Here is a 13,986-nt window from a genome sequence, read left to right on the forward strand (position 1 = left end):
TTCTATGTTCTGAAATTTTCAGCAAAGCTGAAAAATTTTGAAGGAAGTTTCTGGAGGGTATAATTTGGCTTTTCTTTTGGGTCTTTTTTTGAGTCCGCTTCACTATTTAGGGTTTCCTAACCGTGTAGCTTTTATCATCTAGACGCTTCCTTTAAACCTAGGTATTTCAAAAAACAATGAGTCATTTTGGGTGTTTTCTGTTTTCTTAGCTGTTAAGGGGATTTCAAAAAATGCTGACATCATTTTCACCCCCCCCCCCCCCCCCTCCCTCTAATATTTTTCCCACTAAAGTATGTGTACTTGACACTTGATACTTATAAAACCGAAATCACTATCTTTTCTCATTTTTCTTATCTTTTCTTATCTTTTCTTGCTCAGAGCTCTCGTAGCAAACTCATTTTGTTCGGTTTTGTTTGTTTGGAAATTTTTGGCACTATTTTTATACTCGTCACTGTTTCTATTTGATTTTGAGAAGGCGGGAAGACTTGAAAATTGGTTTAAATGGTTTTAGAATCCTTTAAAATTCATTTTTGAAGTTTTTTGTCCAAAAAAAAGTTCAAAACTATGTTTTTCGAGACTTTTAGCATTTTACCATGATTTTTAAAATTTTGATTTCTTAAAATTTCAGATGTTCAGCCTAGGGACCCTATAAAATAGCTCAAATCACTCTAAAAAACATGCCAAAAAAATTTCCACCGGGCGGAATCGAACCCGGGTCGTCAGATTGGTAGTGAACCCCTTCAAAATCCCACTGCGCCATTTGTGCATTTTTTGGAAAAACGCCCGAAAATAGTGGGAAAATTGAATTTTCAGTATTGGAAACAATTTTTATCATGTTTTTCAAGTGTTTTGGTGCTGAATTTCATTTTTTTGGAAAAAACTTGGAAAAAAAATTTTTTTCGAAAATGTTCAAAAACAGGAATTTTTTGAAAATCTAGATTTTTGGAATCTAGAATGTCTGAAAAAGCTCTGAAAATGTTCAAAAAAAAAAAAGCAAAAAAAATTTGCCGCCAGGCGGAATCGAACCCGGGTCGTCAGATTGGTAGTGAAATTCCCACTGCGCCATTTTTGCATATTTTCGTAAAAACTGCAAAAAAATCGATTTTTCAAGTTTCTATACTACTTTTTTTGTGTTTTTTTGTGATTTTTCAATGTTTCGGAACTATTTTCCCATCATTTCCCACATTTTTTTAAAATCGAAAAAAATCTGGTTAATTTGATCCCAAGATTTATCCCAAGACCAAAGAATGCTTCCAAACCAAAGATTTTGTATACTTTTCCTGTGTCGCCAAAATCACAGACGAAAAGTGTGTAAAATGTGTACCAATGGGGTCCGGTCCTCCGGGGTCATCCCCATCGGAAAAGACCGCTTGGCTTTTTTCAATTTCTCTCAATTTTCACTTCCTCCCCTCCACCCTTTGTCTCACAAAAGTGCACCTGAACTTTTATTTTGTTTTTTTGAGGTATTTTGTTAACATACGCTACAAATTCTATAATTTATCTGTAAAATTCAAATTCCCCAAGTTTTTAGCTTCAAAATGACTATAAACATGTCTAGGTTCTGGAAATTCCCTTGATTTGGCTGAAACTTTGGCTGGCAATAGTCAGATTTAGCTGACACTCAGTTTTTTGAGCATATCCCATTGAGAGCTTCAAAATGAGCCTAAACATGACTAGGCTCCGCCCACTTTGATTTTTCCGACTTTAAAGGCGCAGAGGGGTCCGAAAAAAAGAAGTTCATGGAAATTAGGTCATGATTATGCCCATTTTGAAGCTCTCATCATGGTTGATGTAACGCTTTAAGATTTTCGAGCCTCCGGCAAAAATAACAAAGTTACGGTAGTATTGGTTTCTAGAGGTTTCTAGAAACCCTAGGAAGGTTTAAACAACCGTAACTCTGTCACTTTTTAGCTAACTTCCTTTTATTTTGAATTTCTGAATTTCGCTAAATAAGAGCTTTGAAATGAGTATTAACATGACCTACTTTTCTCGAATTTTGATTTTCGGGAGATTTTAAGCTCTCTTTGCGCCTTTGAAGTGGTAAAATCCAAAATGGGCGGAGCCTAGGCATGTTTATACTCATTTTGAAGCTCTCATCAAGACAAATTTAATTTGCATAGTTTAAAAAGCAAGAAATCAATGTTCAGGTTGCTAGCATCCTTTCAGAATTTACGCAAGTCGCATGAGTTCCTGCAGATAAAAACTATAACTCAGAAAAAACCCATTCACATGTTTTTCAAATTTTATGTTTTGGAACCCACTTAGCGCCAGAGAATGTTTTGAAGGATCATAAATTCTTAGGCGGTCCCTTTTCCCTCTCTCTCTCTCTCTCTCTCTCTCTCTCTCTCTCTCTCTTTCTCTCTTCTCATTCGGGCGGCGCCTCCTGGCAGTTGGCGCCAGAAAAATTCTTTGTGCTCTTTTTACACGAGAGCCTGGAGACGCAGAGAAAAACATCGAGTGCTAAAGAAGTGCGACTTTCAGACGGCGCCTTTAAATACCCCCTCTTGAGTGGTCCAGAATTATTTTTTGCTACTCAAAACTAAAAATCTACCGTGACTCATCAAATTTTTGTTCAATTTACTACATTTATAAAGATTTGAACTTCCGACGTTTAGAGCTTCAAAATGAGTATAATCATGACCTACTTTCCTTGAATTTCCATTTTGGGGACCCCTATGCGCCTTTAAAGTGACAAAAACCAAAAGAGGCGGAGTCTAGTCGTGTTTATACTCATTTTGAAGCTCTCGACCTCATTTTTTCGATTTTCTTGTTTATTTTCACGTTTCTCTCGTATTTTTCTAAATTTAACAACAAATTCAAATTTCTCTTCCAGATGACCGGTCTCCTGAAACGGTCGGCCACTATAAACGAGGCGACACGTACCCGACGTCACAAATTTGCACTCAAATATGACCTAAATAATAATACAGAGCAGAAAGAGTTGGAAGCTCAGGAATGTCCATCTGGAGCCGGGATGAGTGAGACTTTCGTGTGGGATTGGCCATTTAGTAATGATGGTGAGTTGAAAGGCACATAACTCGAAAACGAGTGGAGTTATTTGAGTAAATTAAATTGGAAAATGTGTAAAATTGAATTTCCTTTATTTTTGTAGTTTACAAAATTTTTGTAGGTACAGTAGATTTTGAGTTATGTCTTTAAAGGTGACTGCGCTCCTTTTAACCTGGGAAGGGGGAGGGGCGGCAAGTTTAAAAGGGCATAACTCAAAAACGGTTGAAGCAATTTGAGTAAACTAATTTAGAAAATGTGCAAAATACAATGTTTTTATTTTTGTAATTTGCAATTTGTTGATAGCTACAGTAGTTTTTGAGGTATGCGCCTTTAAAATCACGCGCGCTTTTCTTTGCTTGAAGACAGTGTGTGACAAGTTTAAAGGCGCATAACTCAAAAACGGGGGAAGCTGTTTGAATAAATTAAAATGGGAAATGTGTAAAACTTAATTTCCGTTATTTTTGTAGTTTTCAAAATTTTAGTTGCTACAGTAGCTTTTGAGTTATGCGCATTTAAAGTTGACTCGCGCTCTTGCCTGGAGAAGGGGGGACTCGGTGAGTTCAAAGGCGCATAACTCAGAAACGGTTAAAGTTATTTGAATGAATCAAATTGGAAAATGTGTAAAATAAAATTTCAAACCTTTTAACATTTTAGACTATTCTAAAAGCTTATCTAGTTTTTGAGATAACTCGATTTGAAACACTTAGGGCCGAAAATTAGAAAAATCGTTTTTTTTTGCAAAAATTTGAAATTTTCAGGCACCGCCCCCGGCGCATACACCCCAGAAAAGTTCCTAGTCTGCTTGCCATTCAACAAAGGAGGTACCGGTGAAAAAAATGGGACGGTAGGTCAAAAAATTAAATCTTAAACAGCAAAAAATATTTTAAGAAAAACAATTTTTTAAATGTTTTTTTTTTGAAAAATATCGAATTTCAGAATGAGATGTCTCTTGTTTTTCAACTTTAACAAAAATTTTCAGACAAAAAAGTTCGAGCGCATCGCCGAGTCGGACTTCTCATGGAGCATGGGATTGTCACGTGACGCCGAGCTGGGCTCCACTTGCTTCTGGCGGCTGGAAATCGAGATTATTCGGAATATGAATGCAATTGTGCTCATTGCGTCAAGGTAATTATATTTGGGATGAAAACTGTTTTAAAATGAGTATAAACACGACTAGGCTCCGCCCATTTTGAATTATAGGACTTCAAAGGCGCATAGGGGGTCCGAAAAATGAAATTCACGGAAGTAGATCATGATTATGCTCATTTTGAAGCTCTCAACGTCAGAAATGCAGATCTGAACAAATTTTTGAATATTTATAAAATTATTGAAAAGTTACTGTAGATTTTAAAATTTTATAACTCACAAAAATCTTATTATCTTCATAAATCGCTTATTTTCCGAAAATTCAGTTTTTTTATTATAATACTTGAATTTGTCTTGTCACGAGCTTCAAAATGAGTATAAACACGACTAAGCTTCGCCCACTTGGAAAATTTGACTTTTTTGGGATTAAAGGCGCATAGGGGGTCCGAAAATTGAAGCTGTAGTAAAGTAGGTCATGATTATACTTATTTTGAAGCTCTCGGCATAGGCAATTCAAATATAACATTTATTTTGAGTTTGGGGCAAAAACCACTGGGTTACGGTACCACGAAGTTTCCAATTTTTTGAAATCTGACCTTGTTCATACTAATTTTGAATTTTGAATTTTCAGAGACATCAGCCGCTACTACGAGAATACCAAACGTCTGAAGCGTGTCCGAAAGATGTACCGTTTGCCGGACTACTATGACGTCACTACCGTAACCACTACCATGTACGATTGGGCGGTCGTCGTGGAGGCACAGAAAAAATCGATAAATCGTCCAACCATGCGTCGTGCGTCGACATTCCAGTGAATATATATCTTTCATCATTTTTTGAGATTTTTTGCAATTTTTTCTCTAATTTTCTGAACAATTTTTCTGTAATTTTATCATTTTTGAGATTTTTTTTTTCAAATTTTTTCGAAAGTCATTTTTTGTACTCCTTTGTACTCCCCTGTGTAGTACTTGTCTTTTTCCGATTTCCCACATTTTTTGCTTTCTGCAAAAAAATTATACTGGGGTTACTGTAAAAACTATTGTATTCATGTCATTTGTTAGCAATGCATTTCGAAATATCGTCATTTTTATCGCCTCGTCGCTTCGAAGCAAATAAAACAGAGAGAGAGAGAGAGTACGGAATTTCGAGAGACGCAGACATTTTCCTCAAAAACGTTTGCAGATTGGAATTGGAATCGATTCTGTACATGGAACTATGAGGGTTGTGCAAAGAGCAGAAAATCTTGAATCTATCCGGAAGTATGATTTTCTGTCTTACTGTAGTTTGAAATGAATCGTGATATCCACGATATTCAGAACTTGTAGAAGGTGTCTGTCGGTTAGTCTGCAGTCCTACGGTAAGCGCCAGGTTCAAATTTTGCAAATTCCATTGGAATCGGTTGGTTGGAGAATATCGGAGTGGTCCAAGCTGAAAAAAAAACACTAGGAACGCGTCAAGTAAGCCAATGTGATTGTGTCAAGACACTGAAAGAGCGCAAGAAGCAGTTAAAGTTTCAAGACATGCACTCGGCGAATTCTGAACTACTTGAATTCTCGATGTGTTGTCCTTTGGTTGCTTCTGAAATTTGAGGATTACTGTATTTTTCAAAAAAAAAAGTCACCAATTGTTTCGCTTTCAAGAACCATGCAACTTGTGCTCCAAATGTAGCCCTAATTTTAGTTATCGAATATCTCCCGGTTTGTCTAAATGGTTCAATGATATTTCTGAAAAAATCGGTCATCGAGACATTTGGACACACAGACAGACTTCGCCCCATGACTTTAATTTGCCTCAATCCCCATATCAATGATTTTTTTGCATCCACCATCCCATTTTGGAATGCCATAACTGCCAATGTACCCCACTTCCTCACCCCGTCTCAATTTGAAAATCTCCTTGATTCTTCTATTTCTCGCTACTAGCTATGATCCTTATTTTTAAAACATGTACAGTACTGGCCAAAAAGGTATTCGCAAATAGTTTTTCGAGCATAACTTTTCTGAAACTTCCCGATCAATCTGATATTTTAAGAAAAAGTTTAAAACGGTAAAAGAAACTGATTCAACAACAAGAATAGTCAAAATTTCAAAAAATTGAAAAAAAATCGAAAAATTCATGAAAATTGCAAAAAACCGGTAAATGGAACTTTGACTTTTGAGATCTAGGATAGACCGGTAAACGAAAAATAATAATAGAAAATGAATAAAATAGCTTTAGTACTTCGTTGGGAAGCCTTTGGCGTCGATTTCCGTTTGACATCTTCTTGGCATCGAGTCGAGAAGGGTGTCGATGACAGACATCGGGATGGCCTGCCAGACATCTTGGAGTTGGTCGAACTTCTGGTTGGCATTCGAGGCACGAACCCCTCTAAGCTGTCTCTCGACATGCTCCCAGAGGTGTTCGATCGGATTCAAGTCCGGAGATTGACTTGGCCAGTCCAGAAGATCCACGTGGCGGCGTCGGAACCACTCCTTGATGTGCTTCGAGGTGTGCTTCGGGTCGTTATCCTGTTGGAAAACGAACGCCCGGCCCACAGTAGACCTTGCCCAGGGTCTCATTGTGTTCTCCAAGATGTCTTCATACACAAAGCGATCCATGATGCTTGTAATTCTTCTCAGCGGGCCGATTGAAGTCCCAGAGAAGCAGCCCCAGACCATCACCGATCCACCTCCATGCTTGACGGTTTGGAGCTGGTAGAACCGACATCCAACCGGACCGCGAATCCACTTGATACCGTCAGTACCGAACAGATTGAACTTGGATTCGTCGCTGAACACGTGATTAGCCCAATCCTGACGTCCCCAGTGGAGATGAGCTCTGGCCCATGCTACGCGGGCGATTCTGTTCTTCTTGCTGATCGATGGTTTCTTAGCTGGCCGTCGTCCATGGAGTCCAGCATCTTGAAGACGTCTTCTGACGGTTCTCAGGGATGGTGTGACTTCATTTGGAGTCTTCACGACCATCTGAATGTCCGTAGAACTCCTCTGGGGATCCTCTCTTGAAACTCGGACGATGTCCGATCCATGTTATTCGACGTGATACGCGGTCTTCCAGGCGATTTTCGCTCCACCAAGGCTCCCTAAACATTTTTTTCCATAACTATACTATTTTTGAATATTACCTCATCCCGAAACTGCTTCAAGATCTTCTCGATGGCACGTTTAGTAACATTGAACTGCTGCGCCAAGAGGTCCTTGGAACATCCACTTCTGAAGCCGATGACGATGGCTTTACGGATGTCCTGAGAGATGTTTTTTTTTCCGAGGGGTCTGGCCATGTCTGTAAACAGTTTTAAATACATAGGAGCGAAAACCAACATTCTTAGAAACCATAATATCCAAAAATATAAAAATATGAAAAAAGTGAAAAAACGAAAAAATTGAAAAAATTGAAAAAAACAAAAAATTTCTGAAAATGATGCAATTTCCTTGTACGAAATTTGTCGTCACCGTGTACGACATGCACAGTAAAATTTTCAGATCGATCCCTTAAGTTTCAGCAAAGTTACTCTCAAAAAACCGTTTGCGAATACCTTTTTGGCCAGTACTGTATATTACTGTATATAATTCCTCCCTTTTCCATTATTTTTCTCTTCTTAACTTATTAGGCGCTCCTCGTGAGGGGGGCTGCCTTTTTGTTATGTACTGTTGGTCACCGCTCTGAAAATAAATTAATCTAATCTAAAAGCGTCCAATTACGGCAAATGCGCCAAGGCACCAGAAATGCGCCAACGTATCAGTTCTTTGAAAGTACGTCTGAGCGTCTTGACGCATTTCTAGTGCAGTTGGGACAATATATGCTCACCTCATCTCTCCTTGATATGCGGTGTCTGGCAACAGGTTGAAGATTAATCTGAAAAATTGCGAATTCCAGAATTTCACAGTAATCCTCATTTTCTTACTGTATGCTGAATTGGCTTGATCAAATCCTTTGGTTGCTTCTGAAACTCGAGGATTACAATGTTAAGCATAATTGGTTATTTTTAGATGGGAAAGTTGTATGAACTGGATATGGGATTACTGTAAAATCGGAACATTCCAAATACGGTTGAGCTAGCTGGTCCAGTGATAAATTCAATTTCAGCCATGTTCCAGTTTTTTGGATATTCGCGTTTTCAGAGAATATGACAACATCATAATCGGCTTTTCTTTCTTTGCACCATGAACTGGGTGGTTATACTTTATAATAATAGTCTCGGTATTTCACTATAGGTTTAGTCTTGGCAAATGAAAAATCAATTCAATAATAGCAAGATTTCTTCCAATAAATGGAATCAAGGGGTCCCTCAATTAGCTCTGGGTTCTTCTTTTATACTGCTCATTCTCCTCTCCGTTTCTCCATTTCCATAGTCTCTCCTTGTTACACCGTCTCCTCTGCTGCTTTCTCATCAACTCCTTGATTTATAACTCGTAATGTTTTCCTTTGATTTCTGGCGGGATGTCACTTGTTGTCACTTGCAAAATTGCGACAGTTGTTACTTGACGACAGATGTTGGTCGTGCTCGCGACAGCACCAAACGAAACGCTGATTTCTTGCCTTATCCTCGATTCCAGATACAAGTCCTCACCGTCCCGCATTCTGCAAATAATTTGGGATTACTGTAAAAAATTTGGTGTTTATGCCTTATATTGTTTACAATGATATCCAAATTTTAATTTTTTTTTAGGCCAAAAAGTATTGCTCACTCTTAATTTTGAAAATTTCGAAATCCTGACAGTTTGCATGTCTTATCAGTTTATTTTTCAGCAAACAAAAGAGAGAGAGAGCACCGAAAATTGAGAGACGCAGACATTTTCGGCAAAAACCAAAAACCGATTGATATTTGATAACGAAAAGTCAGTATATTCCTCTTACTGTTAAGGATACATCATATTCCCTTTAATTTTTAAGAAATTTTCAAAAAAATTAGAGAGAGAGAGAGAGAGAAAAATGAATACAAATACTTATATGGATGTCTATGGAATCGTTGTTGGCAGGAAGGTAAGAATCATTTGTTTTAGTTTTTGTAGTTGACTCGGGCATGTTGTGAGCTTTATAATGAGTATAAACATGACCTACTTTTCTTGAATTTTGATTTTCGGGGCCCCTAAGCGCCTATAGATGTCAAAAATCAAACTGGACGGAGCCTAGTTGTGTATAAAATCATTTTGAAGCGCTCAACGCGCTAAATTCGAATATAGCATTTTCAAATCAATGAACGTTTTTCAGATACCCAATCTCCAATTTTTCATATGGTGCAAAGAATCAGGATCCGATTTAGTTCTTCAAATGGACCAAAGAAAACCAGTTGAATTGGGCACTTGGGTCCATATGTATTTTAACGGATCCGAATATCAGAATCCAAACTTTCTTATTCATGATTATGTAGTCGTTACGCCAATATATAAAACTGAAGTCATAGGACACACGGTTCGACTTCAATTGGAGCAGTATTTGAATAACAATCTCAAAGAGCTGGACCATTGGTTTTTTGGGAAGATTTAGTGAGTTTTTAATTGAATTTTTGGATTTCATGCGCTAAGAGCTTCGAAATGAGCCCAAACACGACTAGGCTCCGTCCATTTAGATTGTCGGGTTTAAAGGCGCATAGGTGTTATTTAAAGGCGCATAGATGTTAAAGTTTATTACGCAGTAAATTTTAATCTATAAAGAAAAATGCAATTGGGCCAAAATTGACCCAGATACGTTAGTTTTTCTACATGAGACTCAGAAGATTGGGTAAAACTACCGTAACCCGGTCGTGGATTTGCGTTTGGTATTTGGAGAGCTTCAAAATGAGTATAATCTCGACTAGGCTCCGCCCATTTTGAATATTGACTTTAAAGGCGCATGGGGTCTTGATCATTCTGAAGTAGTAAAACTACCGTAACTTGGCTAATTTTTGTCAAAACTGATTTTTCTTGTTGGATCTAAAGTTTGCATGTTTTTTGCTTCAAAATAAGCCCAAACACGACCAGGCTCCGTCCATTTAAATTTTTGGATTTAAAGGCGCCAAAGCCCTGAAAAAACAAAATTTGAAGGAATAGGTCATGATTATACTCATTTTGAAGCTCTGCGCATTTTGAAATAGACTATATTACTTTTAGCTAAATTGATCCAAAAACGTTCCAGTAATAATCGAAACAAGGAGTTTGCACCTGACGTTTATTATCTAACAATCAAGAAAATTCGACAAGATGGCGGAGATATTTGGGTGATGGAGAGCGTCGATAAAACAGAACCCAAGCAACCAAATGTTTCTGGAATTATTGGAATTGTATCGGGAAGTGGAAAGAAGAACAATAAGTATTTCGTTTGGTGCAAAGAGAGAAAGGCCGATTATGATGTTGTCATATTCTCTGAAAACGCGAATATCCAAATTGGAACATGGCTGAAATTGAATTTATCACTGGACCAGCTATCTCAAGAGTATCTGGAATGTCCCAATTTTACAGTAATCCCATATCCAGTTCATACAACTTTCCCATCTAAAAATAACCAATTATGCTTAACATTGGAGTTAGATATTCCAGAAGGTTCACAGAACCTTTCACATCCATTTGTGGGAGAGATTATGTAAGTCTATCTGTGTGTCAAAGTGTCTAGATGTCCCATTTTTTCAGAAATATCATTGAACCATTTAGACAAACCGGGAGATATTCGATAACTATAATGAGGAAAAAAATCGGAACACAAATTGGATGGTTCTTGACAGCGAAACAATTGGTGACATTTTTTTTTGAAAAATACAGTAATCCTCGAGTTTCAGAAGCAACCAAAGGATTTGATCGAGCCAATTCAGTATACAGTAAGAAAATGAGGATTACTGCGAAATTCTGGAATTCGCAATTTTTCAGATTAATCTTCAACATGTTGCGAGACATCATATATCAAGGAGAGATGTGGTGAGAATATATTGTCCCAACTGCACTAGAAATGCGTCAAGACACTCAGACGTATTTTCAAAGAACTGATACGTTGGCGCATTTCTGGTGCCTTGGCGCATTTGCCGTAACTGGACGCTTTGCTGGTTGTCCAAACATTTTTTTTTGATTCCGTGACGCGTTTCTTGTGCATTCGCGCGTTATTAGTGCTCCTTCTTTCAGCTCGAACCAGATTCTCCACCCCAAACTGCACCCAGATATTCTCGTAATCAGCACCAGACCGACATTCTGGGCTCACAATTTGATACGTTGCTCAATACTGTAGGACTGAAAAAAAAACATTTGGACGTCTGGAAATAAGAATTTTGCAGACTAACCGACCTTCTACAAGTTCCAATCAACCTGGAAATTGGAATCCAGTTCAAACAACAGTAAGACAATATACTAGTGTATATTTCGGATAGTTTTGTAACAATATAATTTCAGAGAACTTCTCGCCCACAGCGATCATCATCGAGACCAAGGAATGAGGTTAGTAGCACCAGAAATGCGCCAATGCACCGGAACGATGTCAAGAGCCTTTTTGAGAAACAAAGTTATTTTTCAGACATCTGCTCAAACAACAACTTCAAGACAACGATCATCATCAAGACCAAGGAATGAGGTTATTAGCTCCAGAAACGCGCCATGGCACCGAAAATGTGTCTAACTGTTTATTCGAGTAATAAGAAACTTTTTTCAGATACCCGCTGGTCCACCAGCTCCAAGACAACGATCAACATCAAGACCTAGACACCATGTGAGTATAAACATTTTAAAAAGGCACCGGAAATGCGCAAAGGCGTTTCTCGTGCAACGAAAAGTCGAAACTTTCAGGAAAATCCAATTCGGCCAATTTTGAAACAGCAGCTGAGACCAAGAAGTCTGGTGAGTTGAACTGAAACATTAACTATTTCTTGAAAGCATTAGAAATGCGCCACGGCACTGTCAAGACAAACTTTTAGTGTCTAGGCGTCGTTCTCGCTGTTTGAAAATAACATTGTTTTATTCACAGAGTCGGGTTCAATTCCAATCCTCAAACGCAGAAACCCCTAACGTTGAACTCACTGGAATCGTCGTGGCAGAATCCCCGTATTTCTTCTACGTGTGGTGTCGGGAACGTCTTCCAGGATTAGATCTTGCAATTCCAAAATCTGAGTCTCGTTCTCTCACCGATTGGATCCAATTCTCAATTACTCGTGATGAATTGGATAGTTCATTCCCATCTGACCCAAAATTTCAAATAAGAGAGGTTCGAAGAATCACATCGAAATTTCCAACGGATTTATCAAAAACCGGAAAATCGGTGACCATAAAAATCGATATGGAAATCGAGAGAAATCCAAGAATTGAAGATATTCATCATGATGTTATGGGTCTTATTATGTGAGTTTCAAAACGCGACGAAGTTGCGCGAGTCTAATCTTTTTGTTGTAGAAATGAGAAATTCAAATTTGAAGAATCAGGAAGGTACACCATCACCATTAGTAGATTCAAAAGCAAGAAAGAAGAGAATCCGAGAAGTGTGTGGCATCTGAAGTTTCGTGAATTGGTTAGTGTATCGAGGATTGCGTCGAGGCACTAAAAAAGCGCCAATACTGTAGTTGAAAAATAATAGTTTAGGTCATACTTGTAATCCGAGCCTTTGCCGGGCCTTGCCATAACTTCTTTCAGAATCAATGTTTTCGAACCAACTCAATCAGGTATGATAGAGCTCCACGAGGTCTACAAAACGGTATTATTTGGAATACTGTATCTTGTCTATGAACAGAGTTACAGAGCAAAAGGAGCAAAAAAAAGCAGGCGCTCCGCAAGAAAAGCCACTTTATGATCTGTAACTTTGTTCATAGATAAGATACAGTAATCCAAATAATACCGTTTTGTAGTACTTGTGGAGCTCTATCATATCTGATTTAGTTGGTTCGAAAATATAGATTCTGAAAGAAGTTATGGCAGTGCCCGCGAAGGCCCGGAAAAGGCCCGGATTACAAGTATGGTTTAGGCTCCACCCACTCCAATGCCTTCACAATTGCCTGTAGCCGACGAGAGCAATCGGAAAAGAGCAATAATTCTGAACATTTCAAATTTCGAACACCATGAAACAATCAATGTATGGATTCTTGATGTGAAACAGTGAGTTTTAGGACTTCGAAAATTTTTTTCAAAAAAAGAAGTTCTCAATTTTCAGGCAAGGCATTGTTAAATTGAATGCGCCTACGGAGAAGTTGAATCTGGCAGCTGGAGACATGTTCGAAGCAGATTTGTCCAACACGAATGGGGTAATTTTTTTTTGAAATGTGGGAATTACTGTAGTCCTTTTTTACAGACTTGGTTTTCGTCTGGTCCAATCACAAAAGTTAAGAATTCATATACAACAAGACCAAGTAACAATAGCGGTCAAGTGGAAATTCTATTGAGCGTAAAAGTTGTCAGCGATTCGCATCCAAGTTATCGTTGCTCCTGGATTGATCACGAACATTTTGGAGACATTGTAAGTTGTCAGGCTGTGCGAACTGTTTAAAGATTTGATAATGTTTGGATTTGGCGCGTCAAGAGCTTCAAAATGAGTATGAAAATGCCCAGGCATCGCTTATTTTTAATTGTGTGACTTCAAAGGCGTTATTATACTCGTTTTGAAGTTCTAAATGTGCCAAATTCAGAAATGCGAATTTCTTACAGCTAGATATCAACAACGAGGTCCGAAACCACTTGAACTTGGTTTACAAAATTTGGATTCAACGCGCTCGAGTCGACAACACCTATCAATGGGTTGTGTTGGAGCAGGAGCAAACTTAATGACCAATGAATAGGGTTTCCATTTGGGGGGGGGGGGGGGGATTCACCCGCCCGCACCCGCCCGGGGGGCTCACCCCCCGCGGCCCCCCGTTGGCTCCCCGCGATTATTTACGTGAAGAAAATTTTATCTTTTTCGCTGTTTTTTGATTTCAGACTCTTTTTTTCTTGGAAACTACGTGATTATCGGCACATA

General features: G+C 38.4%; 3 protein-coding genes across 3 annotated transcripts in view; 2 read left to right on the forward strand and 1 right to left on the reverse strand.

Moving 5' to 3' along the window:
- Positions 1 to 2,833: 2,833 nt before the first annotated feature.
- Positions 2,834 to 5,684, forward strand: CBG00471 (the record flags this gene model as incomplete). The annotated part of the gene is made up of 6 exons (XM_045243413.1): positions 2,834 to 3,017; positions 3,768 to 3,853; positions 3,989 to 4,070; positions 4,854 to 5,092; positions 5,157 to 5,328; positions 5,458 to 5,684. The coding sequence occupies 6 exons, from the start codon at positions 2,834 to 2,836 to the stop codon at positions 5,682 to 5,684; spliced, it is 990 nt and encodes a 329-aa protein (XP_045091527.1).
- Positions 5,685 to 7,048: 1,364 nt separating this feature from the next.
- CBG25816 lies at positions 7,049 to 8,065 on the reverse strand (the record flags this gene model as incomplete). Its single annotated transcript, XM_045243414.1, has 3 exons — positions 7,049 to 7,174; positions 7,900 to 7,947; positions 7,997 to 8,065. The coding sequence occupies 3 exons, from the start codon at positions 8,063 to 8,065 to the stop codon at positions 7,049 to 7,051; spliced, it is 243 nt and encodes an 80-aa protein (XP_045097925.1).
- A 959-nt stretch (positions 8,066 to 9,024) lies between these two features.
- The window catches only part of CBG00473, a gene marked incomplete at both ends in the record, with an annotated part of 5,599 nt that continues 637 nt past the window's right edge, over positions 9,025 to 13,986 (forward strand). Inside the window, 17 exons of the mRNA XM_045243415.1 lie at positions 9,025 to 9,075; positions 9,304 to 9,578; positions 10,207 to 10,650; positions 10,698 to 10,800; positions 10,844 to 10,882; positions 10,932 to 10,979; positions 11,181 to 11,279; positions 11,330 to 11,389; positions 11,445 to 11,489; positions 11,566 to 11,659; positions 11,681 to 11,757; positions 11,835 to 11,885; positions 12,013 to 12,383; positions 12,435 to 12,549; positions 13,000 to 13,130; positions 13,186 to 13,276; positions 13,324 to 13,488. Coding sequence (XP_045091528.1) covers positions 9,025 to 9,075; positions 9,304 to 9,578; positions 10,207 to 10,650; positions 10,698 to 10,800; positions 10,844 to 10,882; positions 10,932 to 10,979; positions 11,181 to 11,279; positions 11,330 to 11,389; positions 11,445 to 11,489; positions 11,566 to 11,659; positions 11,681 to 11,757; positions 11,835 to 11,885; positions 12,013 to 12,383; positions 12,435 to 12,549; positions 13,000 to 13,130; positions 13,186 to 13,276; positions 13,324 to 13,488 — 2,259 coding nt within the window. The remainder of the gene's footprint in view (positions 9,076 to 9,303; positions 9,579 to 10,206; positions 10,651 to 10,697; positions 10,801 to 10,843; positions 10,883 to 10,931; positions 10,980 to 11,180; positions 11,280 to 11,329; positions 11,390 to 11,444; positions 11,490 to 11,565; positions 11,660 to 11,680; positions 11,758 to 11,834; positions 11,886 to 12,012; positions 12,384 to 12,434; positions 12,550 to 12,999; positions 13,131 to 13,185; positions 13,277 to 13,323; positions 13,489 to 13,986) is intronic.

This window comes from Caenorhabditis briggsae (genome assembly GCF_000004555.2).
Source record: "Caenorhabditis briggsae complete genome, chrIII, whole genome shotgun sequence".
Classification (NCBI taxonomy): Eukaryota; Metazoa; Nematoda; class Chromadorea; order Rhabditida; family Rhabditidae; genus Caenorhabditis; species Caenorhabditis briggsae.